The 16,228-nt window shown below is 40.9% G+C and overlaps 1 protein-coding gene across 1 annotated transcript; it reads left to right on the top strand.

The window, feature by feature from the left end:
* Positions 1-1,036: 1,036 nt before the first annotated feature.
* On the top strand, positions 1,037-16,151 carry LOC145407185 (induced myeloid leukemia cell differentiation protein Mcl-1-like). Its single transcript, XM_080278219.1, has 3 exons — positions 1,037-1,618; positions 9,580-9,752; positions 11,206-16,151. Exons 1-3 carry the CDS (start codon positions 1,078-1,080, stop codon positions 11,326-11,328), a joined length of 837 nt encoding a protein of 278 aa, XP_080134345.1. The 5' UTR covers positions 1,037-1,077; the 3' UTR covers positions 11,329-16,151.
* Positions 16,152-16,228: the final 77 nt, after the last annotated feature.

Genomic DNA, 16,228 nt, shown 5'->3' with positions numbered 1-16,228 from the left:
TTACATAACTCCTATTGTAAGGAAAATCAACAAGGAAATAGCTCACAGTTCAATAGTACCTTTGTGCAGTGTTAGACAAAACGGCAGGCTACATATATAAAGGATACGCAAGCTCTATAAGATATGCGTAATTATATATATCTCGGAGCTAGCTGGGAAAATAAGACAGATTTAGATATATTTACAGAATCGCTTAAGGCCTTGTGTAACATTGTTCCAGCTGTAAATGCGTTTCACCCCAGCAATCATAAACTGCACTAATACGCCAGCTCTACTCTCAAATTTTCTCCCACCCTCACCGTGCCTCTCTCACTCTACCTTCCTTCATCCCTCCTCTCCTCCGCCCTCTCTGTCTGCCTTTCTCCTTTCCTTCGTCCTCTTTCATTCTGCAACCAACTCTTCGCCCATCTTTCTCTTTCTCCATCCATTCGTCCCTTACTTCCTCTCAGCATCCCTCCCTCTCTCAGATTTTCTACCACCTTCCCCGTGCCTCTCTCTCTTTCTCACTCTCTAACTTCCTCCGTCTTTCCCTCCCCTCCTCTCCCTCCTCCACCCATCCCTCCTCTCCCTCTCCCTCTCTGGAGTCTGAACGTAACGTGAGCGTAGATATCTGAAGTTCATTTTTATTCTTTTATGTATTTTCCTCTGTTATATCGTTTTTAAATTCGCTCTTAAAATCTGATTCATGCGGTTATGACTTATTTAATTACGCTGTACCTAAAATGCATCACTTTGGCAAATATTAGGCGTATATTATCACACATTCCAAGGAAAAGTAGAAATATTCGGCGAGTTTAAAGTACGTCTGTCCTCACAATAATCACAGGATGAATGGGTCCGTAGTGAGAACCAATGAACTACTAGACATCGGCCACATCAGCCAATCGTAGCCCAGCTCTTATATGACGTCATTCCTTGCCCAATCATATTACAGGAAACGAAAATTTTGGCCAACCAGCGTGTGGCTACCATGACGTCACGGAACTCTGGCCTGGCTGAGCGAAGAGACGGGCGGCCATGACAGTAGTGGCCCGAATCGTGTGATCAGAGAGTGTTGGCCAGGTTTACTCGTTCCCCATGGTCAAAATGTCTCCCGTAGCGAATAAGGAGGAGACGGGGTCCAGGGACGAGGTGGACGAAGGTTTTCACTGTCCCTCCATCAGCCGGTGTGGCGAGGTAGAGGAAAATGGTGAAAGGGTGGCAGCTGGAGGCCACACCAATACTGTCACCAACAACAACATCCCTAACCACCACAACAAAGACTCCACCTCTCAGGAATCCACCAAACCCGCAGAGAACAGTGATAAATCAAATCCAGAGGCCACACCACCCAGTAAAAAAGAGACAGAGACGGAAAGTAAGAAAGATAAAGAGAAGGAAGAGGCTGCGGAAAAAGCCCGTTCTCTGGCCACCTTCATAGTGTCCACCCTGACGGGCCAGCGGAGTGGCGAAACTAAGGATGTAACAGAGGCCACTTTACTACGTTGTGTCAGGTCCATGATGGAGAAGCACGAGATATTATTCAAGGGGCAGATGAAGCGGCTGGGTATCACACGGGAGACTGGGTACCTCTCCTTCGTGGGGGTTGTTAATGAACTCTTCGAAATTGATGGTGAAGGTAAATTTCCACGAAACTTTCACTTCCGCTCCCAGGGATTAAGTCTCGAACCGTTGCCTATGATGATAACCTTTGCTGAATTAATCACCTCAACAGTTGTGCTTATAGTGGTTGGGTTTACATACCGTAATACAGGACTACTTAAACATGCTAAAATAGTGAATGTTATGCTGTTACTATTTGAGTTTTTCAACCTGTTCTTTTTATTCTGGTAATGGCATGTTTTATTTAATGAAAGGCCATTCTTTCCTGTGCTTCTCCAGACATTTATAGTTCCTTATACGTGTGTTCTTTGTAGTTGGTGGATCCTTCAGTAACCCACTGCCCTAGTACTTTGATGAACAGGCAGTTATCATTGTAAGTGAAGGATATATTCCAGATATCAATTTTCCCTCATTGATCCTGTAATTTGTAGGAAATGCAGACTGGTTTTATGGATAGCAGTGAAACCTTATTAAACAATTATTACTAAAAGCTACTGTTTGACTCCAAAGAAAAAAAAAAAAGTAAAGAGAACTTGCTGTAATGAGCTATCTTTTTTTTTTTTTTTTTTTTGTAATTGGACATTGGTCATTAGAGGATGCTGCTTAGATTTATTTTTTCCACAGTTTATCTCAGACTTTTAAGAATATCAGAGCTTCAGATACTCTGTAGTATCACCAAAATTTGGTTTTTGATGTGCATATTTGAGTCATCAGTTCTCATGATTGCTAATGAAAACATGCAGGACCATTATGGCCAAAGAACTCTGATGTTACAAAAACCATGAGCAGCTCTTTATTGTTTGGTGTCGCAGGAGACATGATAAATGTCTAAAAGTAAGAAGCATGATTGATCACAAAAAAATCACTCATGGTTGTATTATTACTTTTCACGCTGAATCGGTAGAAAGGAGGCCTTCAGTCCTAATGGACCCAGGGATCAAATCCCGGCTGGGGCAGGTTACGGTTTAAGGATTTGAATTTCATAAAAGCAGACTTTACTGATTTACCTGAAGACCAGCCAATGTGTCATAAAAATACCCCCACTAATACCAGTATACCAGTCATGTATGAGACAGCCCTAGCATGTATTCAATATGGACGGCGGGCATTAGTGCTGAAGGAATGACATGTGGAGGTGTGTAGGAGGACTACTGGGCCTTGGTATAGGCCCTGAAGCCTTTGATCAGAGTCAGACACATTAGAAAATAATAAGAAAAAAATTGGTAGTGGTATGCTTACAGTTAACAAGTTGGGAATAACATCTGCCGGTATTTATGATAAATTTGGTCAGTGATATAAAACATAAAACGTCATTATTGTCATCATATGACACCCTTCCCCCCCCCCCCTGGGAACACTGCAGCATAGGATGGCCTTGACAGAACTGCCTCCAGGCAGCCTTGTTCTTACATGCTTCTGGGTATTATAGCCACTCCCCATTCTGTGCATTCTGAATAATGTACTGTTTTGTCCACCTGGTACTGTTTTCCTCTTCCAGTATTACCTGTAGTCTCTTTTAAAGGTTTGAGCCCCCATCAACAGATATTCCATGAAAATCAAGTAGGGAAATATCTAAAGAAAAGTCCTAAACCATTGTATCTGGCTCATCCAGTGTGGCCTGTGCACATGAAAATGCCTACACCTACTGGGATGTAAAGAAGGGGAACCCCTTGCTTAGTGCAGTACAAGTTAAAGATTAGTTAGGATGTGTAATAAGGATCCAAAAATAAGTTTAAGGGGGCTGCAGAAGTATGAGAACTTGATAAATGAACAAATCCAGTAGCTACAGTACTCTGGTCACATTATCCTTGCCAAAGTACCAGTAACAGCATCACTGCTTATTACAGCGTGTCATTTAACAGTGAATGGGCAGGAAATGGCAAACATGAGTCATCATTATCTTTGCCTTACTCTGTCTTGGGGTACCCCTGGACATGGAATGGCTGTAACAGAATGACCTGTAGACTCCTGTATCCTGTCTTACTGCTCTCACTCTCAAACACCCTTCTTTCTCTCACCGGCATACTATTAACTCTCCCATACCACTAAAGGTTTGTCTTAATCATTTTATGTCTTTGATCTTACTTTCACAAACTTCCTTTGGCATCCTATCTACAGTATGTACTGTATAGGTCCATACTACCTCAATGTATAGTATTTCTGTGTATGCACTTAGTAATTTTACTTTTCACTTACCGTACTGTACATATATTGCCCATTCTTTCATTCCATAATACCATTTCTCTTAATTTTTTGTTACTTGCTGGTACACCATTGATCTTACTTATATCTGCACCTCTTCTTAGAAAGGTCACTTCTACAATGTACAGTACAACCTAGAAGGTTCCCTTTGACTCACTCTCCAGGTTTCACTCCTTTGTCAGCAGTATGACACTTTCATATAGGGTTCTCTGAATTGCCACCTTAACCATCCTCCACTTCAGAATACAACGAAGCTCACCAGTTATTCTTTCACGTAAAATAATGTCAGATTTTTAAATTGTGTGGTAGGGAAGGATGGGAGTTTAGTAAAGTACAAGAATGGGAATAGAAAGGAATTAAGGTTGCAGTAACAGTCAGGTACAAAAATCCATTTGCCTCTTTCAGCAGGATTCATAGATGCTTGAATGTGATGTAGTGGATTGAGGCCCATACAATCATCCGTTCTGTTATTAAAAAAAAAAAAAAAAAAAATACAGTACTAGTACTGTATCTTCAACCTCTACATTTCATGCAAGCATCTACAGTAGGATAGAAGTTGTGGAAGCAATGAAGAAAGTTAAATCAGGGAAAGCCCCAGGAATTGATGGAGTGTGTGGTGAAATGCTGAAGCATGGGGGAGAGATAGTAGTAGAATGGATGTGGAAGATGTGCAGATTGGCCTGGGAAGAAGGTAGAGTCCCGGAGGATTGGAAGTCAGGTATAATTATTCCCTTGTACAAAGGAAAAGGGGAAAAAGAAGTGTGTGGTAATCATAGGGGCATTTGTCTTCTTAGTATAATAGGAAAAGTGTATGGTAGGATACTTATTGACAGAGTTAGAGAAAGAACAGAGAAATTAGTTGGAGAAGAACAGGGAGGCTTTAGGAAGGGAAGAGGTTGTGTAGATCAGATATTCATTCTCAGATCTTTAGTGGAAAAGTTTCTAGAGAAGGGAAAGAAGTTGTATGCGGCTTTCATGGATTTGGAGAAAGCATATGACAGGGTGGATAGATTAGGATTGTGGAAAGTGTTAAGAATATATGGAATAGATGGGAAGTTGTTGAATGCTGTGAAGAGTATGTACGATGGTGCGAAGGCTGCAGTGCATGTGGATGGTGAACTAAGTGAATTTTTCTCTTTGAAAGTTGGGTTGAAACAGGGATGTGTCATGTCTCCATGGTTGTTCAATCTGTACATGGATGGGGTAACAAAAGAGGTACAAGGTAGGGTAGTGGATGTTGGAGTGGCCCTGGTGAGAGAGGATAGTGTTTGGAAACTCCCTGTACTGTTGTTTGCATATGATACCGTGTTGTTGAGTGAAGACGAAGGGGAGCTGCAAGGCTTGATGGATGAGTTTGAGAGAGTGTGTAAGAAACGGAATCTAAAGGTGAATGTAGGGAAGAGTAAAGTGATGGTCTTTGAGAGAGGTGAAGTCAGTGAATGTACAGCGAGGTTGGATGGTGAGGAATTGGAAAATGTGAGTACGTTTAAGTACTTGGGTAGTGTGATGAGTAAGGATGGAGGTTTGGAGGGTGAAGTGCTTGAAAGGGTACAGCAGGGAAGAAAGGTTGCTGGTTCTTTGAAAGCAGTGATAAGAAACAGGGAAGTGAGCATGGAAGTGAAAAAGTTACTACATGACAGTATTGTGATACCAACTCTAACGTACGGAAGTGAAGCTTGGACGTTGTTGGAAGGACACAAGTCAAGAGTGAGAGCCGTGGAAATGAGTTATTTAAGAGGAGCCTGTGGAGTCACATGGAGAGACAGGCTGACGAATGAGGATATAAAGGAGTGTTGTGGTGTGGATGTGGATGTGATAGGAAGCGTTATGAGGAACACACTGAGGTGGTTTGGCCATGTGGAGAGGATGGAGGGTGAAAGACTGACGAAGAGAGTGTATGTGAGTGAGGTGGAGGGGGAAAGAGGGAGGGGGAGGCCGAGGATGAGATGGAGAGATGGGGTGGAGAGGTATATGAGAGAGGGGGGTGTGAGTTGGGAGCAGGGGAGTGAAATGGCGGGGGACAGGGCGACTTGGAGGCGATTTGTTTGTGGCCACCCCAAACGGGATTGAGGCGTCTGGCAATAGATAGATAGATAGATCTACAGTATGACTCCAGCAATGAGAGTGGAAGAACTGAATGGACTTCTGTAGTTGAGAGCAGTGACATGGAAAACAACAATAACATTGGAAGTAAAGAAGTTACTGCATGGCATTATTGTGATCTCCACTTTAAATGTGTGCAAGTTCAGCTTGGACGTTATTTAAAGGACTCAAGTCAGGAGTGAGAGGAGTGGAAGTAAAATATCATAGGAGTGTGTGGTGTTACATAGAGAGAGAGACAGACAAGTGAAGAATTTGGAGAATGTTGTGGACTTGTGGTGTTGATGTGGATATTAATTAAAAGTGTCAGAAGTACCCTGTGGTGGTTTGGCCAGGTGAAGAGAATGAAGACTTTAACTAGGAGAGTGTATGGTATGTGAATAAGTGGGAAGTGGAAGGGAAGACTAAGGATGAAATGAAGGGATGAAGTGGAGGGGTATGTGAATGAGTGGTATAAATCGGAAGGAGGCAGCTTAATGGCGGAGGACATGGTGACATGGAGGCAATTTGTTCTTGGCTAACCCCCCCTTGATTAAGGTGTCTGGCTGTAGATAGATTGACTTATCTCACTAATGCATACAGTACGGTATATGTGTATGGCATGCTAGTACAGGCACTGTAACCACATTCAAAGAATTATTAGGTGAGAAATGACATTTGACAGTGTAGCTTGAAAAGTTATTGTACTGGGGGTTGAGATCAGAAAAACGTAGCCACTAGTTTCTTGATTGCTTCTGGTGTAATACATTGTATGAATCTCACCCCATTGTATGAATCTTACCCCAAACCAGTGAACAATTAAAAGTACTGATACTGTAGAAAAGACTGACGTACTCATTATATGTTTAATGCACTGTACTACTTTTTGCAGCTCATTGTACAAGTATGATAAGGGCTAATACAGTTTAGCTAATGGTGTTCGTCAGCAGTTTAGCATGAATTGTCCATCTCATTATGTAATGAGTCATTTTAAAGGGAACTGAGTTTAATTTCTGATGACTGACTTAATCAAGCATTCATACAGTTGTGTTAGTGTGTGTTGCTTTAACCCATCACGTCCCGACCACTTTTGCACCTCCGACACCCCCCAGTCCCGACCATTTTTGGAATTTTTTTTTTTTTGGCTAAAACCTCCGCTTTTGGTGAGAAACATCAAAAATTCATAGAGAAATGGCTCACCTGAGGTTTAAAATACTCGATACAGGTAGGAGTACCTCCTTACCTTACAGGGTTTTCTATCAGGCTGGCTGCAAAGAAAACGAGTTCTATGGGAGGATAACTATTCCACACTACTCCCAAACGGTATTTATTTATTTATTTGGTACGAATTTATATGTAGTATGAGAGTATATTGGTTTTCAAACAGTAATACAGGCATTATAAGCATTGTTTCACTCACTAACTCATCACCATTCCTGACCTTCTTTTGCCACATTACCTGATCATCATTTCTGACTGTTTCTTCCTCTAATGCTATGTAAACTTTGTTCTCCACATTGTCATCGATTGGGGAATCACTCTGGCCCTGAATGTCTTTATTGGCCAGGTCACTGGTAACAGGTGAATTGCCGAGACTATGGCGTGCGGGGGGGGGGGAGGTAATGTGGTGTAAGGCATTGTCCCTGCTTGGCATCTTGTAGAGGAATAGAGGAAGGTGTCCCATGTATACGTACGAAAAATCACGGGCGAAAATTGAAAATTGTGCAAATTAGGGACCTTGCAATTGCAAAACGTACCAGTACGTTGACGGGACTGGCAAATGCAAAATGTTGCAACGTACCCATACGTCGACGGGACGTCTCAGGTTAAAGGAGTTGAGGTTGAAGTTCATGTAAGAAAAATTGGTAGCTAATGGCTAGGATTTTTAAAAATTATTGGTACATTAATTTGGGCCAAAAATGGTCCAGATTAACCAGTGGCATCATCAGTCTTTTCAGTAGAGCACATGTAGGCCCTTAGGCTATCAGAGGTTTTTGTCATGTTGAACAGAATTGTCTGGTTGTAGGAAGAATAAAGTAAGTTGTCATCTTATTGGAAGGGTTAAGAGTCAAAGCAATAAGCTTCCAGAATCCTGCTGACAAAATATAACTGTATTTAGTACAATACCAGTACAGTACCGGTATATGGGATCTTCAGAAAAATGCCAGGAAGAGTTGATAGCCCCCCCCCCTCCAAATGGCAGTCTATGAGTAGCTGAGCTGAATGTTTTCATAAATTCCCCCCCCCCCTGCAAAATGGCCAAAAGTTATACTTCAGTTCATCGCCAGAGCAGGATTACTAAAGCTGTATAGTACAGATGTTCTTGGTGTCAGTTTGTAAACAAAAGAAACTAGTTTTGATTATGTTTTTAGTTTCTACAGTACCCCTTCAACAACGCAGTGAAACTAACCTAAGATCATCTAGAAGTCTTGAATATGACTGGGTTTTAGGGTTTAACAGCTTCATCAGTTTATCAAAGAGGATTATACAGTACTGTATATGAGCAGAGGTATATCAAATCCCTCTCAGCTTAAGAAATATAGCTGGCAGACAGTCCAGTGAAAAGTAGAAGTACACTCTAATGGTTAAGTAGGCAGCCTACCGTATGTCCCAAACTGAACCTCAGGCTTTTGCATTCTCTTACAAGATGTCACTTTAATAAGGCCATAGTTTGACCAAATAGCATACAAAAAATTATTAAGGGACCACTGGCCTATGCTGGAATAAATTAGAAAGAAGATACCATAGCTATGCCCATTTTACTCTAACCTGGCCCATAATTGCCATCTCTCCATCTTGAATATTGAGTTGTAACAGTAGATTAACACTAGACAATGGCATTAGTCATAAAAAAAGTGTTTTGGAAAGTATTTAGAGCCAAAGCATTATCTTATGCTGCCTCTGAGCTGTATGAAATAAGCTGCAAAAGGACAATATTCTAAGCTAAGGTAAAAGGGTCCAGTGAGCTGAGTTTTTGGGAATATGGGTTCCACCAACCACTCCTTACGTAGGTTATATTTTTGTGCCTTTTGTCTTACTCATATTCCACATAGTTCTTTCCTATCACACCACATACTGTACTTTGCTTCAGCCACATTAACTCCCTTAACCCTTCCCTCAGGTGGACAAAATCACAAGGTGGTAGAGTAAAATAGCTACAGTGCTTGAGTGTGTACCTGCCCTCTTAAGGGTTTAAGTAAAAGTTTATTTTTATGTCACTTCTATATCTTCAATTGCATTTTAGCGACATAATCATATAGTTCATTATGTCTGTAGATTACGTCTGTCGTCATATCTGTAGTTTCTCCACATTCAGCACCGTCTGATTCATTGTGAAGTTGACCTCGTTGACCATTTTTCTGAAGCTGAATAAAATTGTCAGTAACAAGAATAAATTGGCCATACACTACTGAAGGGGTTACTCTTCATAAGGGATCCTCTTTGATGTATAACAAAATACCAGTAATTTTCCAGAAGTAGTAATAAAGTAAAAATATGACATTGTTGAGCAGGGGCCTCACACAACTGAATATTTTAATCTGCTTTTAGTTTGAATTGAATGCCTACGTAATGCCTCTAACTTGCGGTAACTGAATCCCTGGTGTTTTATGTAATATTTGTGTAGAAATGAACCGAAAACATGTATTCCATGATCTATGTGCAATACCTTCTTATATGAATGTACTTATTTTTCAGGTAAAGTGGTAATAACGTGGGGCAGAATAGTAGCCCTGTATGCTTTTGGTGGGCAGATAGCGATGTACTGCCATGAGAAGGACATGCAGGACTTTGTTGGCACTATCGCAGACTTCTTGGGGCAGTATGCAGCGGAGGTGATCACTCCCTTCGTGGTCAAGTCAGGTGGTTGGGTAAGAATTTTACAAATGTGCATCCTGTTTGCTAATGCTTTCATTAGAAGATAGAACATTCTTGATGTGTGTAGGTATAATGCAGAGATACAGTGTGGTATTTAAAAGTTTGTGGTATTTAAAAGGTAGGAGAGTGGATGTTGGAGTGGCCCTAATGAGAGAGGGCAGTGTTTGGAAACTCCCTGTACTGTTGTTTGCAGATGATACTGTGTTGTTGAGTGAAGACGAAGGGGAGCTGCAAGGCTTGATGGATGAGTTTGGGAGAGTGTGCAAGAAACAGAATCTAAAGGTGAATGTAGGGAAGAGTAAAGTGATGGTCTTTGAGAGAGGTGAAATCAGTGAATGTACAGCAAGGTTGGATGGTGAAGAATTGGAAAATGTGAGGACGTTTAAGTACTTGGGTAGTGTGATGAGTAAGGATGGAGGTTTGGAGGGTGAAGTACTTGAAAGGGTACAGCAGGGAAGAAAGGTTGCTGGTTCTTTGAAAGCAGTGATAAGAAACAGGGAAGTGAGCATGGAAGTGAAACAGTTACTACATGACACTATTGTGATACCAACTCTAACGTATGGAAGTGAAGCTTGGACGTTGTTGGAAGGACACAAGTCAAGAATGAGAGCAGTGGAAATGAGTTATTTAAGAGGAGCCTGTGGAGTCATATGGAGAGACAGGCTGACGAATGAGGACCAGATATAAAGGAACATTGTGGTGTGGATGTGGATGTGATAGGAAGTGTTATGAGGAACACACTGAGGTGGTTTGGCCATGTGGAGAGGATGGAGGGTGAAAGACTGACAAAGAGAATGTATGTGAGTGAGATGGAGGGGGGAAGAGGGAGGGGGAGGCTGAGGATGGGATGGAGTGGAGAGGTATATGAGAGAGGGGGGTGTGAGTTGGGAGCAGGGCAGTGAAATGGTGGGGGAAAGGACGACGTGGAGGCGATTTGTTTGTGGCCACCCCAAACGGGTTTGAGGCGTCTGGCAATAGATAGATAGATAGAGATAGTGATATACCACTGAGGCCACAATATAATAACGGTAGGAGACTGACTTGCTGCTGGTAGTATAGCATAATTGAAAAGCCTCCAGTCACTTGTGGGAGATTTGAACCTTGCATCCACATAAAGACCAGTGCTGCAATTAGCATATTTGACATCTAGGGCCTAGAGTGGATAAAACAGGATAATTGTCAGACCGACTTGGATTGGTAATTGTGAAGTTGTGTGTGGTAGGTGTGCCTGTGAGGTGGTGCCAGAATCCCCAGGACTTGAATGAAGAATAAATGAAGAAGTGGCCCCTTTCATTTGGCATGTTGTTAATTAGTTCTCCCACTATCATATCTTTTTTCTCTCCCAGCTTTCTGGACCCTACCTCATCTCACCTGTAGATGAAAAAAGAGGTGGGACGGTGATGATGGTGATAGATATGTCATATTAATTTACGCCTCATGTTGCAGGCTGGTCTGAGTAAGGAGTTCCCTGCAGAGGATGACCTAGAGAACAAAGCGTGGAAGTTCCTCACTTGGACGGCAATAGGGCTGGGTCTGGCTGCCACTGCATCATTCTTCACCTCTCATTGATCCCTCATGTCATTCTTCCTCCTATACTATTACTGCATTCCTACTGACCCTCTTGTTTGTTCCTATTCATTTGTATTTTCTTTTTTCTGTCAAGCATTCTTTTTCAGTTACTTTCCTAATACTGGCACTTGTCTTCTCAGTTGATTCCATTTTCCAACGTTTTCTCTTCCTGTGAGGCGTCTTGTCCTCACATTTGCTCCCATTATGAGCATTTTCTTTTGTTAGGTGGCCTGTCCCCTCCCATCCTCCCTAATATTGTATGCTTCTTTTAGTTGTTCCTAAGACCCATTCTCCTTTAATTTACCTAATCTGTATTTCTCATGGCACCTCGCACATCACACCCTCTACCTCCCTCTTTTATCATGTAATTCCTGCAACTCCCTGTCTTCCCCACACACTGACCTCCACTCATCCCCCTCCCATCATTCTCAACTCACAGGCTGGTCCCTTCACAACCCTGGCACCTGTGAATCCAAATGATGTCCCTTTTTGTTTATTCTTGCTACTACCAGACTTCTTTCATTCAGCATGGAAAAGGCTTGATATTGAAAGGGTTTATTAGGGTTATATCTGACCTCTCTAGGTTTAGTAAAATCATCAAGAATTGCAAGAATAATATGAAAGATACATTCCTGAGCTGTTCTACACAGAATATCATCAGGTAGCAGCAAGAATATCAAAGGACATCACTTGGATTCAGTGGGTTAAGGATCACCTGTCACTGGAACCAACTCACTGGACATGAGCCCAGGAGGGTTAACTAACAATGCAAGAGCCACATCATTGGTCGTAAATACCCCAACCACAGTGCTTCCTCCCTTCTGAGCTGCTAACTACTGTGTGTGAGGCAGGGGCCAGATTCACAAACAAACTTACAATCATCACAAGGAGTCACAAAAAGCCATCCTTGTGATCCCCCCCCCCTTTACTCCATGATTTGTTTTTCCCGTGAAGTCTACAGTAAAGTAGAGAAATTTCTTATTAAAGTTCTGTTGCCATCTATAAAGCTGATTTACCAGTGTCCCTAATTTACAGTGCTGGAGTGTCCCTAATTTACAGTGCTGGTTGTATGAAAAAAGTGATATTTTTCACACATAGTGTTGAGTGTAATAACAAGGATTGATGCTTATATCTTGGAAGAACAGGAATCATGGGAAGATTCTTTCTGTGTCCTTTGTGGAAAACAGTAATTTGTGATAATTTTTCTTTTGAAACGAAGATTTGTTCTAGTAGGAACAAGGGATAAGGCAAGATTCAGCACTGATTTGTCCTTGGAGGCAGGGTTGTGGAGTCATCTGTTTTTGGTCGGAGTCGGTAAAATTCCCACGACCCCAACTCTAAGCTTTTTGGTTCTGAAATGATATCAATCATATCTTTTCAATACTGTATTCAGTTTATTTTACAACCATGTACAGTGGTTCGTTTTTATGCAAGCACTGTAAGTAGAGAATTTAAAATAGTTATAAGAATTGCATTTGTCAAAATTCAATATTATTCATTTACCTGCATCATGTCCATGTGCCATATTTCGTACAGTATACTGTATACAGTACTTAAATGGAGTCGGAGTCGTACTATACTTGTACAATTTCTGGAGTCAGAGTTGGGAAGTATTATCACTGACTCCAAAACCCTGCTTGGGGGAGGGAAAAAAAAAAAAAATACAGTAGGAAATTGATAGTAAATTTGTGTGTGAATCTAGGCCCCGGTGTAATAGTGGTGTTATATCCTGGGAAACATTGTAATCAAAATATATCATTGATAATTTTAATGTGGTTGATGCATAGTCTGGAGCAGCTCCCAGATTTATTATGCAGTGTGCTAAGTTGTGTGTGGCTGGCAGGGGAAACAACAGAATCAGCAGATTGTTTGTGTGCACCCACAATTGGGATCCAAGAAAAGCATCAGCAGATGGCAGTAAACATCTTCATTAACTAACCACCTCACTCCTGTGATGTTTTATTTTACTCTTACTACCCTTGGATTATTACACATACCAAGTAGTTTTGAAGAGACTTTTCATACCAGAGGGCTAGGTATAGCCTAAATTAACCTCTTAATCATATAATACAGGTCTGTAAATCTTTGTAAAAATAATTTGGAGGTTGCAAGAATTAACTAAAATTTCAGTCACTGGATTGAAGGGGTTAGTGTTATTTGTAATTTTGGCTGCTACATCACATTCCATTACTTTTTTCAACATTTCATAGAATATGCAGTACAGTACTTGCTGTGTTTTGAACCAAAGTGGACCAAACAGAATCTCTTGACTGTAGATGGTAGTGTAGTGGGGCAAAAGTAAACAGCAAGTCAGTTCTGTATTACCTCCGTGAAGGTGTAGGGGCCCAGGCTAATGTAATCCAGTGTATATAAAGGTAGTTGACAGCTTGCTTCTCTTGATGGTAATTATATACATGATCAAAAAATCTTCTGTACACATTTGGGGATTCAGACCTATTCAGGGCTGTCACACCAGCTTGGACTTTGTAACCAGTGGATGAAGTGACTCAGAGGTGTAGTTGGTAGAGGCCATGGGTTCAAGCAGTGTGTGTGCTAACACAGTACTGTACTTGAAATTCAAGAGGTTTCTGAAGGTTTATCCACCTCTTTATAAGCTACCATTGGTATAGGGTGCTTTCCTGTGGTTCAGATTATCTGGACTGCGTAAGCCCTGCCTGGGGCCACCATACACTCCCAGTAGGGGTAGTAAAGGACTGGCTGTCATTGGTGACATGGGAGAGGTAGTGGGACGAAAATTGAGTGCTCTGTCTAACCTGTATTGCCATTGTTGCATGATGTTTGTGGATCCCATCATGTCCATTACAGTATGATCGAGTTCCAGTATTGTTATTGTTGTTGCTGTATGAAGTGATGCCTGTGGTGGTTGCCTGAATTTAATTTAGGTGAAATATTTTTATTTCTTCTTAACAAATAATTATGTATGTGTTAATGCAAGATTTTGATTGTTACTATTGTGAGATGGATACATTCATTTTTGTTTCAGAAAACCACAGTAATGATGTAGATAGGGAAAGTAATGATATGCAGTGTGTCTTGATATCATAACATCATGAACTTTTCAAAAGGCAGAATATATCCACTTATGGAAGTGTTGTATGTTGGGAAGTTAACAGTCCTGGTCCGCCTTTGACCCCCTTTAATGGGTTCAAGTTGGGTCAGAACTTGTATCTTCTCAGTAAAGTATACAGCACTTCTTTATGTGGGTATAAATTTTCCAGATGATATTCTGTGCTTCTTATGAGTTGGATGAATGTATACTGTGTGAGTTGAGAATGTCCAGATGTCACAAGGGGTCAGAGTGTCGTATGGGGAAGAGTGTACCTGATTCCTAATGTATAGAAAGAGTCACTTGTAACTGCGAGGGAGTCTTATGGTAGTAAGGAAAAAAAAATACAATAGTTCCATTATACAAGTTTATGATGCTATAGAAAGGTATATAATTTCTTGTGTATATATACTATAGAATAGTTAGGTTTCTCACTTCCTACAGCATAGCACTAATGATCTAGTCGGTAGATTTCTTTAATAACAGTTGTCCAGTGATATGACCTATATAAAGCTTTGATCTGGCAGTCTTTCATGTCCTCTTGTGATCACCTTGTCAGGCTTGTTCCACTGTGCCAGTAGAGTATGTCAGCTGTGTATTTACCATTGATTCACCCACCTTTATTTTTGCCTGTGTTAATATTTACATGGAGATGTAAATTGTACAATGAACAGGCCTGATGAGGGAGTATCGCAGGCGCCAGGGAGAATTAGTTAACGCATTTCAGTATGTGAGAGTAATTAATTTCACTATAATCAAGCCTACTAGGACAGTGTAATGTGGCTTAGTCCTGGTAATGCTGGCTATGTCTGGTATGTTATGTCTATTGAAAGTCTTTCAAATATTGATTGTGCTCCTGTGTTTCATATTATAATGCAAACTTTCCCAGCTGTGATTCTGGCTAGTGTATTATTTTATTTATGTATTTTTCAGTTTTGAAGAAACATTAAGGAGTCTGACAGTCCAGTTTATAAGTCTGAGTTTCACAGGGTGGTCCATATATAATGCATCTCAGATCTCATGTTGCAGGGACAGCTGTATGGTTGTGCAAGGAGCAGATAAATTATTTTGGCTCCTTTGTGAAATCTGTAATCAACCATGCAATTAGTGGACTTAAAAATTAGATAGTATAATGAAAGAAAAAGGTTATGGAAAGTATAAAATGATGCAGGTTAGAACGGTTAGGGCTGAGTGTACCGTTCACAAAAAACACAAGATTTGGAATGCTTAATATGTGAACCTCTCTGTACATATATACTTCTGTACAAAGTTTGGTTTCTGCTTGTGAAATCATATGAAAGCACAATGTTTTATGGGGTGAACAGTAATGGCATTTGGTCGGTGACAACCTATGCAGGCATAGCTCTCACCACATGAAGGTACTCAGCTTCATATACATGTCAAATATTGTTGCTGAGTATTAGCATCCCAGCATAGAGCATTGCAAGATTTTCTGGAGTTTCTGTGCGTTATCCATAAATTGCAGCTGAAAATAATTTTGTTTGAGCTGAGAACTATGTTGGTGACCAGGAGGATGCTCTGGCAGACAGCCAATAGTGGCATGACAATCCTAACATAGTACAGTACAGGATCTTGGCTCGAACTGGTACTGTTTCATGCAGTGAAATATGCCCACGTGAGACACTCTTCTCTATGCTAGTGCTTACTCTTAATATTTGTTCATTTGGATATATTATAGCATTCAAAGTTATTAGTGTCATTTTTTGTAGATGTTTTATATAAACAACACAACACATATTTGTTTACCTACCTTTAGCCTGTACATGAAAAGTCAGGGTAGATATGCAGGGAGTACAGGTATATTATTATTAG

The sequence above is a fragment of the Coenobita brevimanus genome, chromosome 72 (genome assembly GCF_032717465.1).
Source record: "Coenobita brevimanus isolate Jiangsu-jjx chromosome 72, ASM3271746v2, whole genome shotgun sequence".
Lineage (NCBI taxonomy): Eukaryota > Metazoa > Arthropoda > Malacostraca > Decapoda > Coenobitidae > Coenobita > Coenobita brevimanus.
This window is presented reverse-complemented; position numbering and strand designations above follow the sequence as displayed.